Source organism: Thalassophryne amazonica, chromosome 14 (genome assembly GCF_902500255.1).
Source record: "Thalassophryne amazonica chromosome 14, fThaAma1.1, whole genome shotgun sequence".
Taxonomy (NCBI): Eukaryota; Metazoa; Chordata; class Actinopteri; order Batrachoidiformes; family Batrachoididae; genus Thalassophryne; species Thalassophryne amazonica.
The window spans coordinates 26013188-26027601 of record NC_047116.1 but is presented as its reverse complement, the minus strand read 5'-3'; the positions used below and the strand labels follow the sequence as shown (position 1 = coordinate 26027601).

General features: G+C 39.8%; 1 protein-coding gene across 2 annotated transcripts in view; it reads left to right on the top strand.

Moving 5' to 3' along the window:
- uggt2 (UDP-glucose glycoprotein glucosyltransferase 2) overlaps positions 1 to 10876 on the top strand; it is an 87852-nt gene extending 76976 nt beyond the window's left edge. For both annotated transcript variants that reach the window (XM_034186306.1, XM_034186305.1), the window contains 8 exons: positions 2400 to 2504; positions 2631 to 2715; positions 4257 to 4439; positions 4620 to 4780; positions 8065 to 8179; positions 8250 to 8366; positions 10346 to 10505; positions 10601 to 10876. In XM_034186306.1, the coding sequence (XP_034042197.1) occupies positions 2400 to 2504; positions 2631 to 2715; positions 4257 to 4439; positions 4620 to 4780; positions 8065 to 8179; positions 8250 to 8366; positions 10346 to 10505; positions 10601 to 10623 (949 nt within the window). In that variant the 3' untranslated portion in view covers positions 10624 to 10876. The remainder of the gene's footprint in view (positions 1 to 2399; positions 2505 to 2630; positions 2716 to 4256; positions 4440 to 4619; positions 4781 to 8064; positions 8180 to 8249; positions 8367 to 10345; positions 10506 to 10600) is intronic.
- The last annotated feature ends 3538 nt before the right edge of the window (positions 10877 to 14414 follow it).

Below are 14414 nucleotides of genomic sequence, written 5' to 3'. Positions count from 1 at the left end.
GCTTCAGCATGAATTTTGCTTGCTCTCTTTGCATGCCCAAATCCTCCACTAAAATGAAACCTGTGCTAATCCCCAGGTCCTCCGCATGTTTTTGCATGGTGGCATGATGGTCATCCCTGACCAAAGTACTTATTCTGTCAATCACTTGGTTATTTCCACTTGTGGATGGTCTCAAGTCATTCCGTCATGAAAATCTGACAGAGGCACAGTACATGTCTGTAGTCTTTGGCTTGGTGCTCTTGAATGGTGTGTGCTGCAGACTAGAAAAAAATTCACATATGAGCAAGAAGGTTCCCTTTACGTCTCCACCAAATGACACCTCGCATGCTGCATTTGTCTCCGTGGGATAAAGGTTGGATACTTTTTGGATGCACCTCGTGCACCACTTAAAGAAATCAAATTATATAAATTGCAAGCTACAGTAGGTCAAAATGTGTCTTTAAAACACCTTTTATCCAAAATCCCACATAGACACAGGTGGCTCATCCTAAAATAAACCAGTGTTTACTTCTCTGGGAAACAACTGGTTTTTGTGCCTGTCACTTTAAATTGAATTGATATGCTGCTAACCACACCCCCTCTTCCCCTGAAAGATTGTATGGGAGTGTCAAGAGAGTGCAAAATATCTTATTTGTTGTGTAGCATGAGGTGGCTTTCAGGTTTAAATATTTCCTGAAATTTGCCACACATGGCAATGAAAGAAAGATTTCTGAAACTTCAAGCCAGTTGAACCACTTTGCAGTTTGGAAATAATAATTGAACCAAATATTTCAGATAATGTATTTCAAACTGCTCAAAATGATAAACTATTGATGCAATAAATGAGTTTAGAAAATGAATCAATGCTTTGAAGAAGTCCTATACAGGCTAGTTCTTATCCCAGGACAATGTAGCTTGAAGTGGATACTGTTTTGAAATGCTTGAAAAAACAATTCCAAACCATTACTTCAGGAAAAAAATGTACTATTTCAAAACACTTGAAAGACCAAGATTGATCCTGACCCATGTGACGTCTTGGCCATGGCCCTGGTGAGCATGTCTCACAGGGCAAGCAGAAGTCCAGAAGTGGGTACCCATGAAATTAGTCACAAAAATCTAAATAAGACTAAATCTTGTTGACAGCACTGCAATTTCTACTTGTACAAAAATGGAGTTGTGGGATTTTGAAGACATTTACCATAAAACCCTAAGTGTATTAAATTGTAAACGGTTGAAAAAAAAAATTGCACAGTATGTCCCATTTAAAATGGATTAGGGAAGTAAGGCAATAAATACATATGCTGACCTTGGTTCAATTCCTGCTCACGCTACCTGTCTGTGACCTTGGACAAGATCCTCAATCTGCATTGTCTCAGTCCACCCAGCTATAAATGAGTGCTGGCCTTGGCTGGGAAAGTATCCTCTGTTGGACCGAGTTGTAGACTGTCATCTATGGAATCTGAGGACAAGCACTGGCACCAATGTGCCCCAGGGCCTATACAGGACTTCATGTAGAAATACAAATAAGGCTAAATGGTAAATGGACTGCATTTATATAGCACTTTTTCATCTGCATCAGACACTCAAAGCGCTTTAAAGGTTAGCACTTAAAGGTTCTGCTTACAATTAATTGACTTCATATAAGGAAACCATAATGACCCCTGTTTTTAAATTTAAATTGAGGGGAACATGATTTGCTTGTTACAGATTACTTCGACCCTTACAACACAAAACTGACAGTTCTGCAGGAGCTAGATCAGTGGTTGGAAAGCTCCAGCAGTCTTCCCGCTGCATTATCAAACTGTAAATCAAGGTGGAGAGAACCCTGCTTTAAAAGTCAGATCAGTCATTGTTATTACCTCTAAAATCGAAATAATATATGCGTGTTACTCCACCGTAATGCATTCTACCTAATTCCAGCCCAAAGCCAAGTGCGCTTTGCATAGGATCACAAAAAGTTTCCCACCAAGCACTTTATGCACCGTTCTCTGGACTGACATATGCTCTTATTTGCAGTAAACATAAATATACAGCTGCGAACTGCCTTAACTCTCATTTACCTTTTTAATTTTTTTACTTTTATTGTGGCTTCTGTGAGGTTGTTTGCATGTTATAGCTCCCTTAAAGACAAGTGCCAGAAGGAAAACAAAGCCTTCTGCTGATGAATTCAACATCCCGGCTTACTTCTTGTTGTTTTCTTCATAATTTTTTTTCATTTAAAACACTTCTGTTTGCCTCAAAGTACTCCATGATTTAGATTGAGAAGGTGTTGTGCTGGCTGGTTTTGCTCCTGGCTGTGTTAAAGCATGGTGGCTACTGGTTTATTTCAGATTTTCTGTCATATGAAAAACATGGGTGACTTAAAAAATAAATAAATAAATAAACCCTCAACATTAAACATATTTGGTGCTCTTTTGCAGCATCACAGGTGGTGGTTCCAAGAAGGATGATGGAGAGAAGAAGAAAGAGGATGTTCTAAATATATTTTCTGTGGCTTCGGGCCATCTGTACGAGCGTTTTTTGAGGTGGGTCACTTTGGGCTGACTTCCACACACTGGCGTGCTTACTTTGCAGGCCCGACACACGTCACATTGCTTTTAGCCTCGATCCTTTGAGCCTCACCTCTTGCTCTTTTCTGTGTCGCCTTCCAGAATAATGATGCTGTCCGTACTTCGGAATACCAAAACCCCCGTCAAGTTCTGGTTCCTTAAGAATTACCTCTCGCCTTCTTTCAAGGTACCAGCCTCGCTTCATGACTCAGTGCAAACTTCAGTTTAACACAGTTCTTCACACAATCTTCCCAAGAGGCCGAGGTCTTTTTATGCTGGGCTTTGCCTCCTGCGTGGTGAAGGTCTACGTTTTATCTCAAATTCCCCATGAATCTATAAGCAGTGCCCTTTCTGATGCGTGGAATTGCAAATGTAACCTGAAGCAAAACATTATGCATTTTTTATGATAATGACATCTTCAGTCCGAATGCATCACATACACTGTGTCCAAGTGTCTCAATTTATATATTTTTCCACAGTTTGTTTCAGCCTTGCATTTTGAAATATCTTGCGTTATTGCTGTCCTGCAGCATTTAGTTGAATGTTACTCTGTTTTATATCTTTTTTTTTTTTTTTTTTATGATTGTAACTACAATGTTAGTGCGACCACACAGAATTATACCTCCCCGTGCACTTGGCTAAAGTCGCACCAGTGTAGTTTCACCGGTAGTGTTTTTGATCTTTTGATAAATTTGAATGATTAAAACTCGTGATCATACTTCTGTTCTTGACATACTTTTTTCTTGTTCAAAGGCAATGATTAAGAAGTAATGATATTTATTTAAATAGCACTTTGAGTTATAGGATAGGATCTAGGATAAGAAATCCATAAAACACAAATTAAAACAAAAAATCAAATATAATGCAATGCTAAAATACCCTCGGCCATATGAGCAAGTAATCAATGAGATTACTTGCTCAATGAGTGTGTAGAAAGAATGTGACCTTTTGACCCCTTAGAGTAGATCAAGGTTAGCCATCTTTGAACTTGTCCAAGGTCTGTGTCCCAAGAATGTTCCTTATGAATGTGAAGATGCTGCCAGGAATAGGACTGGACTTATGCTGAGCACAGACAGACAGACAGATGTCTTTACAATACATGATGACCATATTTTGGCCTCGGGTAAAAATCCTGTAACATTACTGATTATTGGCACTTGAGATCAAAAAGTCTAAATGGAAAGAAAAAACCTCTCCATTTAATAATAATAATAATAATAAAAACTGTTTTCAGTTCTTTTCCACATTTGTACAAATATGGATATTGTTGAAATTCAAGAGTTATAACTTTAAACCAAAAAACAGCTATTATTTTTGCACACTTATAATTGTACAAGGACCCTCTTCAAGGACCCTGTGTGGTAGTAAATGTTCTACACACCACCTGCTATGAATTGATGTATGTTGATTTGTAAATTTCTAATATTTTGTACCATAAAGTGCTTAAGGTGCTATAGTAACTGCTGGACAGTCATTTACAAAATTGAACTGCTTTATTTATTTAACTAGTAATTATGATCTGTACTATTCTACCATTATGCTCATACCAACAACTACAGTATACAGTCAATATCACACAAAAAAACCTTTTTCATTCACATATTTCTTAATTTTTTTGCTCTCCTTGTTTACTGAAAGTAACATTGTCCACCTTTGTTGTGCCTGATGTTTTCAGATCTCTTTGGGGGGGATTTGTTGAACTTGTGGTTTTGTTTTTGCTCTGCTTAGGAAACCATTCCTCACATGGCGAAGTCATATGGCTTTGAGTATGAATTAGTTCAATACAAGTGGCCTCGTTGGCTCCACCAGCAGACGGAGAAGCAGCGTATTATCTGGGGATACAAAATCCTCTTTCTGGATGTCCTGTTCCCTTTGGCTGTGGATAAGATCATCTTTGTGGACGCCGACCAGGTAACTGTCAAACAAAAATGATATGTGGAGTTGCTCGCTGTCAGGAAGACTCTGTGCTGTCTGGCTCCAGGCACTGGTGGGTAAATTTAATAAGATATTCTGAACCTCGCAGGCAAGTTCTAAGGTTGTGAGGAAGTCTTGACAGCTCTCTTGTTTACTCACCACTGTCTCTACCAACAGATAGTTCGGGCCGATCTAAAGGAGTTGAGGGATTTAGACCTAGGGGGGGCCCCTTACGGCTACACCCCGTTTTGTGACAGCCGCAGAGAGATGGAGGGCTATCGTTTCTGGAAAAGTGGATATTGGGCCTCACATCTTGGAAATAGGAAATACCACATCAGGTAAACTTTGCTTGTTAAAGCAGAGGAAAAACGAGCACACGACACACTGAGGAAGACATAGTTGAAACGCGTCTGTGCTCCTGATCCTGTTGCCTTGCCGTGAGTCATTAAAACCTGTATTAAGAAGGACACTTGAGTGTTGCTGGCTTTATTTTTATATAAACCTTGGTTGTTACCTAAGAAATGCCTTCATGTTGATACTGCCAATTATTGTGTACATGCAGGGTGAATTGTTTTACTGCCCTATCACACCGTGATGATTTAGTCTGCATATGCCGACGTATTAAAAATTTGGCTAATACGCTGGCATACGTCTAATAAGTTATTGGTAAGTGTTGTATAAGTTAAGAGCACATTGAAGCATGCTGATATACGTTGTACTATGGTGAGGTCCTTGAAAAATTTTGTGCACGCACAATATTTTCGACGTGTGCCAGCGTATGGCTCATACGTCCTGCATACGCGGGCCATAAGTTGTAGGGAATTTGTGCGAGTGTTGACGCACGTTACTCATAAGACGAAATGTGTTGAGATAATGTCTAGTATATCCAAAATCTATTTCTAACCTATGAGTAACTTACTTTGAACCAATGTGTAACTTGTATGTAGACGTATTTGACGTGTTCCGGACAACCACAGAACTTACTGAACATGTCAACTACAGTATAATGGCGTATTGGTAGCATCAGCATATGCTGGCATGGTGTGACAGCTGCATAACTTATTCGATGTAGCCAGCATATTCACCAAGTCTTCATACGCTGGCTAAATCGTCAAGGTGTGACAGGCCCTTTTTTAAATCCACAAAAGGTCTGTGACTTCCTTTGTTCTCCTTTTTCACTCTCCCCGTTGTTCCTTTTTGGATAATATGAAAGAAACTGACATGATACTGCAGATGTCTGAACAAATTCACACATTTTAAAACAGAATTATTCGTCTGCAGCTCAAGTCACTCACTACTTTTTTAACATGTACAGTTTATTCAGTGGACTTTCAGCACTTTTCTCTTTACTTGTTGTTATGGATTTTAAACTAACATAGCAGCCAATAACTTCTCCTTTGTAAAGACATATTGGCTTAATTGCATCCTCTGCTGTGAATGATGCAACACTCCCTCTGTGCTCAGAACTTTTCTGTCCCATTTGCATCCTTGGTCTGACCAGGCATGTATGAACATTTAGTGTATGCAAGTCATGCCCTGTAAAAGTCCCCCCCCCCCCCCCCCCCCCCACACACACGCACCACAGAGATACTCACTTCTCACCGCATAGCTGATTGCAGATGGCAGCTGCTTTTCAGAAATATATCCCAAAATCACATTTAGAGGCTAAACGTTTCTCTGTCCAAGGTTGTGAACGTCAACTATAATTTAGAGAGCCATTAGACCTGTTAAAAGGCTCCAACTGCCATTGTTCTGCTTCATGAATGGGGTTGGGGGGATGAGAGATGGCTGAGGAAGTGGCCGAATAGGGAAACTTTGTTTACATACTGACATGTGGTGCATGTTTTGACAGCTGCTGGCAGAAAAATAATATATAGCACCTTTAAATAAAGCAGTATGAAGAGAGCTGTTTGTAAAGAACTGTCTAACAGAGACTGCATGACAAAAATTAATTTTAGTCTCAAACATTACACTACGTTTTTGTTTAGTTTGTCTTCAGTTCAGTGAGTTGCCTCCACAAATTATTCTATTTTACTTCTAAATTGTAAATAGTCAAGTATAGTATAGAGGAGGTTGAAGCACTTAAATCTTCAAACACAACATTCTGCAGTTGTTTTTGTTATTGTTTGTTAAAGATTTCTCAGTCAGGGGTTATAAAACCTTCACAAGAGGAACAATCCAGATCAGATTAAAACTCACTCCAAACTCTTGTTCTACGAGGGCTGTCAATAAAGTATAGGTCCTTTTTATTTTTTTCCAAAAACTATATGGATTCATTCATATGTTTTACGTCAGACATGCTTGAACCCTCATGCGCATGCGTGAGTTTTTCCACGCCTGTCGGTGACGTCATTCGCCTGTGAGCACTCCTTGTGGGAGGAGTCGTCCAGCCCCTCGTCGGAATTCCTTTGTCTGAGAAGTTGCTGAGAGACTGGCGCTTTGTTTGATCAAAATTTTTTCTAAACCTGTGAGGCACCTCGAAGTGGACACGGTTCAAAAAATTAAGCTGGTTTTCGGTGAAAATTTTAACGTCTGATGAGAGATTTTGAGGTGATACTGTCGCTTTAAGGACTTCCCACGGTGCGAGACGTCGTGCAGCGCTCTCAGGCGCCGTCGTCAGCCTGTTTCAAGCTGAAAACCTCCATATTTCAGGCTCTATTGATCCAGGACGTCCTGAGAGAACAGAGAAGTTTCAGAAGAAGTCGGTTTCAGCATTTTATCCGGATATTCCACTGTTAAAGGAGATTTTTTAATGAAAGACGTGCGGACGGGTCCGCGTGTTGGGTTGCAGCCGGTGCGGTGCAGCGGCACAGGAAAAACACCTCCGTGTTGATAACCATTTGTAAAATCCAGGCGGCTTTTGATGGCTTTCAGTGGAGTGAGTATATGAGAAATTGTTTAACAGCTGGACATGTTCCAACTTGTCCTTAAGGCTTCCAACAGAGGTGTTTTTCCTGTGGCGGAGCGTCGCAGCGGCTGCGAGCCGACGCTGCAATCCGCCGCTGCAATCCGCCCGCACGTCTTTCATTAAAAAATCTCCTTTAACAGTGGAATATCCGGATAAAATGCTGCATGCGCACGAGGGGTCAAGCATGTCTGACGTAAAAACATATGAATGAAATCCATATAGTTTTTGAAAAAAATAAAAAGGACCTATACTTTATTGACAGACCTCATATGTAGGTCTTATACATTTTATCATAATTTACATTTTATTACATATTATTACATCTTATACATTTTATTAAATTACTTGTTCAACAATGTTATTTTTTGGAACTTTTTTATTACTTTGCTGGCTTTTGCATGATTTAGAATCTTTTAAATAAGGCATTTTATTAATTTTAACGAGAAATTTTACCAATCACCTTCGTCACTTAGCAACAATCAGTTTTCAAGTGGTGCTTTGAGTGAATGATTAACCTTTGATATGACTCATTTAAGTCATGAAACATGGTGATTCACCTTTTGGTGTATTAATGTTCCACATTGCAAACAAGTATCTGAAGGTACCTCTCAACAGAAGTTTTTTAAATTATTATTATTATTTAATTTCTGTGGGATTTCCCTATTTCATACCTGATTTTCCTTCTGTCCTTCTCTCCTTCCATATTTGAGCCAGTGCTCTGTACATAGTAGATTTAAAGAAGTTCCGCAAGATTGCAGCTGGAGACCGGTTACGTGGCCAGTATCAAGCTTTGAGTCAAGACCCTCACAGTCTGTCCAACCTGGACCAGGTAACTCAGACTGCCATTATGTGACCCAGACTTTTAGCATTTATTAAAGATGATTTTTTTTTTTTTTCAGGATCTGCCTAACAACATGATCCACCAGGTGGCCATAAAGTCTCTTCCCCAGGACTGGCTGTGGTGTGAAACATGGTGTGATGATGCCTCAAAAGCCACAGCAAAAACCATAGACCTGGTGAGTCCCACAATTTCAGGAAATGATTTAGGCAGGCCAAAGGAGCTCTGGGGACAACAGGTAATTTCTGCTAGTATATTTCTTATAGAAACCATTGGCACGCACTGAGCTGTGATGTTCTTTGCTTACAACAAACCACCTTTGTCAAAAAGTACTGGGGACATGGTAGGTGGAAACATGGTCTTGTGACCAGAAGGTCATAGGTTCAATGCTCAGAACAGGAAGATGGGTGGACAAGGAACAATGGGAAGGAATGCCATTTCTCATTCTCATTGCCATCTCTAACTGGGTTTTCATTACACTTCTGAAACTGCAATTTAAAGCTGTCCACAGTGGATTTCAAAGAACTCCCACAAACCCTCCAGGAAATGTATGACTTACTAAAAGTGGGAGTTGTCATGTTTTCATTCCCATAACTAATAGACTGTTGCTACATTTTCAATGCACAGTAGTGTGTAAATATCGCATGGCTAAGCATTCCAACCTCTGCTGTCGGCACGGGGGGCGTGAATTGACTTTTCGTCCAAAACACGTACGAGTAGTAGCTCTTGCAGCTTATTCCTCTGGTCGCTGTTGTACTATGATCGCCCACCATCCAAAAAAGTGATCAAACAGGACGAAACGGCTCAATCCTGTTTGCGTCCTAACAGGCTGGTTTATAAAGTGCAGACCTGGCAACCCGTCTCAAAACAAAAGTAAGAAATTGCACCCTTGGCCAGACGTTCGGCTGCTTTCAGTGCACATTTGACTGTTTCTAAACGCTTGAAAAATATTGAGAGGACTTTAATATTTTTGCTGAATGTATGGAACATTGTGCTTTTATAGCACTGTACAATCTCCCTGACCATCCTGATGGAAAAATCTGCTGTTTTTCCAGCTTTCATCCCCAAACACAGCTATTATTTGTGCGAAGGTGGTTTGAATCAAGACATTAAATGTAGTTTCACACAAGCTATTTTTATTGTAGCAATACTGATGATTTTCATGAATAAAACAGTGACAAAAATGTGCACACAGTGTGTACAGGATTACAGCTGACGGAGCCAATGTCTTCTCTTAAATATTGTCTTATTGTTCTGATTGTCACATCTGGGACATGTTTAAGGGACTTTGTCCTTGTGTTATCTGTTAATTCAGTCATGTCCGTGTATTTAGCAACAATCTTTAGCAACACGGAGGATGCATGCGGGCATTAAAAGGCACTGCTCCCCACGCCGTTCTACATGAGCTACTTGCAGAGTACTAAGTGCTCATGCACCAATCAATATAACAACGGTTTATTGAATCTTAGTATTACTATTTCCTCGATTTTATTACACTGCCATCATGTGGTGGCTGGATTGAATTAAATTGTGTGACAGTGGGGTTCAGACTCTTATCTACAGTTTGGGTTCACTTATAAGAGAATCTGACTGTATTGCCCCCTTTTGACTTTAGTCTTCTGAGGGTTAACTGTGTGCCTGGTTAGATAGCAGAGCAAAATAACTCCAGGCTACATTCTATTTAATATTAAATTATTCATTTTGAAGTCCCAATTATCTTCTTTGAAGCCTTCTTTTGCACAAGTTGAAGCTTCATGTTGGTAAGAGAAATAAAGTTTGCGGATCATTTTTTTAATGGCCACATTAGAGAACTGTAGCAGCTACAGCTTAAAAAAAAAAAAGTCAAAACAATAACATATTCCCAGCCACTAATGTGCATGAGTCACTCTGCATTTAAGATACAGCTGAGGAGCAATCCTGCAATCTCCTAAACTAATTTAGAGAATTACAGGACAGGCAGCAGTTGGCTGGATTCTAAGCCATTTTCTCATTGTGGTAATTCAGACGCAAGACACAGGCTAATGTCCTTTTATCTGAATAGGAAATCACATTAAGTTTAAATGCCTGCCACAGACGGCGTTGGGAATGGTGAGCCGGCTTGTTCGGGGAGCTGCTTTGGTGGCACGACTGATGTTTTCGTCTTCTTATCTGCTCCAGTGCAATAACCCAAAGACCAAGGAGCCCAAGCTATCAGCGGCAGCAAGGATCGTGCCCGAGTGGGTGGAGTACGACAATGAGATCAAACGGTTACTGAGACACATCCCAGAGGAGGACAGACATGACACAGCAGCGCAGAGGCGAACGCCACATAAAAAAGGTTGACTCAAATTATCTGTGAAATCCAGGTATGGTTCTGTTGTGCGAGAGAAATTTTATGGTAATTATTTCCCACGTTTCCCCTTTGCACTGTAGACAAACGGCGTGATGAACTTTAGCAGCATCCTTTTGCACCCAGGACACCTGTGAGGCTTGAACACATTTTCCAGCAAAACAGCTGTGGAGCGTTAACGTCACCGATGTGGCAAAGATGAAGAATTGTAACAGTGCCATAACTACTCCGACAGGAAGTACGTCCTAAAAAAATAATACATGCATTATGTTCGGGTTAACGGCTGAATGTCAACACTGCAGTCAGATCTTGGTTGGTTAAGTGATTATTTTGAAGTAAACATAGTGATTTTAATGGGGGCTGTTTCTCTGTCGTGATCTTAGCTGTGGTTAAAAGGTCACATTACAGTGTCATCATGGATCAACTTTTTCTTCTTTTGAACTCAGTTTAACCAGGCAGTATTTTTGTAATGAGACTCGTTTACAAAGGAGAATCCACAAATTATACACTTATCAAATTCCAAAGGAGTATGAAATAATAAATGCATAATTAAAGACTTAAAAAAGCATAATTTTTAAAAAATGAAACAGTCTGTGCAAATTACAAATGAACTAAAACAGCTACTTTGATGATATATATATATTAAAAGCCAAGTGGCCTCTGTGTGTGTGTGCGTGCGTGCGTGCGTGCGAGTGAGTGAATATGGCTTTGGGGAGAGCTGACATTTGCCGTTTGCTATGTATATGTATTTTTGGGTCAAGGATGAACACCGCGAAAACGGAAAGTTGATAAGACTAATATTTTTGGAGAAATTAACGATATTAGGTAACAGTGAACAATGGATGTTAATTAAATTCTGGACTCACACGCCATTCCAGCAGGGGGTGGGAAATCATCTATATATTAAAAGCCAGATGCCCTCTGTGTATGTGTGTGTGTAACTTAGATCACAGAGAAACTGGGGAGAGCTGACGTTTGCTGTTTGGTATGCTTTTGTATTTTGGGTCAAGGATGAATGCCCTGAAAACGTAAAGTTGATAGGACTAATATTTTTGCAGAAATTAGGGATACTGGGTAACAACAGTGAACAGTGGACATTCATATGACTATTAATCAGTGTCTGGCAACCACACAAGCTCTGAACAAAGGAAATATCTCAACCTTGCCAGTTGTAAAACATGACATCAACTAAATGTACCAAATAATACAATTTTCACAAAACCTTCTCATTTTAATTTCCTGCACTTTCAGTTAAAATTATTATAGAAGCTTTGCATTATTTATTACCACCCTTTAAAAATGTCAACTACCTATTTTATAAACACTACTCACTCTAAAGCCCATGGATCACCACGGGCAATGCACAAATCATTTAATAAAGCTTTAATGAATCAGTGATTGACACAAATCATTGGACAGATGAGATGTGGAATTGTGAAAGCCAGTCTTCTTAAATTCAATCTTAGGGATTTTTAAAGTTAAGTTATTCTATGACCTAATATCACCATGTTTAAATGTGCTGATACCTTCTGGATATCAGAGTAAAGATGACGTTTTTGCTTAATTCACGATGATAAATCTGATAGCACTACATTCTATAATAAATGTTTTTAATCTAGTAATAGTACCGTCAATATACGTCTCCATAGCACAAAACCAATACTGCAGCTGCACTACAGTGCTTACAAGGAAGGTGTTAAATATAAGAATTTGTATGTACATTTGTCAAATATATTAACATTGTAATATGATAATAATATAATGCAAAATATATTAACATTTCTCAAAAGCAGACTAAAGCTGCAGTGGTTTGGAGTCAGACCATTGCTGTAGCTGATAGAATCATCTGCATAACCTTGAATAATATATAAACCCAAAACTGATCCTTGTGGGACACCATCATTAATGCCATCAAGACATCATTTTAAATTAGGTTAAACTACAACAAATTTACTGCTAGTTTGTTTCAAGTGAGAACCCTTTTGACTGGTCCTTGTTGGACCATATGTCTCATAGCAGTCACCACAGCATATCATCCATCTCCGTGTATCAGCTCATCTTCTTCTGTCACACCAGACCACCTGCATGTCGTCCCTCACCACATCCATAAACCTCCTTTTTGGTCTCCCTCTTCTCCTCCCACCTGGTAGCTCCATCCTTAGCATCCGTCTTCCTGTATAACCTACGTCCCGCCTTTGCAAATGGACAAACAAAACCATCTCTTACATTTTGTCTCCAAATTGTCCTACGTATGCTGTTCCTCTGATATGCTTCTTCCTCACCACTCCCAAGGAGAATATATACGGTACCATCTGCATTAAAAGCACATTGTTTCATGCAAAGTGCAGCTACAATATTAATAATAATGATACTATTTAATGATGCAATAGTAAAGGAGTACCTACACAGGGAGATGATGGTCTAGTGGTTAAGGCGTTGGGCTTGATACCAGAAGATCCTCGGTTCAAATCCCACCCTGAGAGGAAAATCAGTAAGGCCCTTGGGCAAGGTCTTTAATCCCCTATTGCTCCCGTTGTGTAGTGAGTACCTTGTATGGCAGCACCCTCACATCAGGGTGAATGTGAGGCATTATTTGTAAAGTGCTTTGACCGTCTGATGCAGATGGAAAAGCGCTATATAAATCCAGTCCATTTACCATTTATTTATTTAACGCCTTTCTCTTATGTGCTTTAGAATAATGGTACACATTTACCTACAAACAACTACAGATGCACTTCAAAAACTTAGGAGGGATATCTTACTCAAGGACACTTCAGCACACAGAGAGCTATGGTTAGGGACTGAAGTCCTAACTCTGCCAATGACCATTATTTTCAAGATGATTGAGATAGGTTGGTGGTTGGCTGGGCGATTTCATGTGGATGCCTGGGGTGGCGTGCAGCACTGTTGCATGCTCTCAGGATTGACCTAGTATCATCAAGCAGCACTTGTCTGAGTCAGCTGTTCTATTGACTAAGTTGAGATAGCAGTTAACTCATTCACCGTGTCCATGTAAACGCTTGACCAGCTAAGCAAATCAGATGCTAAAGACATAGCAACAGCCTCACAGGTTCTGAAGTGTTAAATGACATTGCACTGATGCTGCATGTAGAAAAAAAGCACATCCACAAGATCATCACTTTGAAACATTTTTATTATAAATCTCCTTCAGAAACAGTCATTTTATCTTTGAGACATCCAAACCAAAGTGGTGACTGATTTAAACTAAGTCACATGTCTCATACATGGGTATTTTTGCTAACGTGAATTTTCAGCATATACAGTGCAGCTGGAAAGTGTTCATAATGCTCAACATTTTCCACATTTTATGTTAGAGCATTAATCCAAAATGGAGTAAATTCAGGTTTCCCCTCAATTCTACTCACAACACCCCATAATGACATGAAAACTGCAATTTTTTTTGCGAATGTATTAAAAATAAAAAAGTAAGAAATCACACATACATAAGTATTCATACGCTTTGCTCACTACTTTGTTGACACACCTTTGGCAGCAATTACAGCCTCAAGCCTTCTTGAATATGATGCCACAAGCTTAGCGCAACTATCTTTTGGCAGTTTGCCTCATTCATCTTTGCAGCACTTCTCAAGCTCCATCAGGTTGGACATGGAGTGTCGGTGCACAGCCATTTTCAGATCTCTCCAGAGATGTTCAATCAGATTCAGGTCTGGGCTCTGGCTGGGTCGCTCAAGGACATTCAGAGTTGTCCTGAAGCCACTCCTTTGATATCTTGGCTGTGTGCTTAGGGTTATTGTCCTGCTGAAAGATGAACGAATCGCCCCGGTCTGAGGTCAAAACCGCTCTGAAGCAAGTTTTCGTCCAGGATGTCTCTGTACATTGCTGCATTCATCTTTCCCTCAATCCTCCTGACTAGTC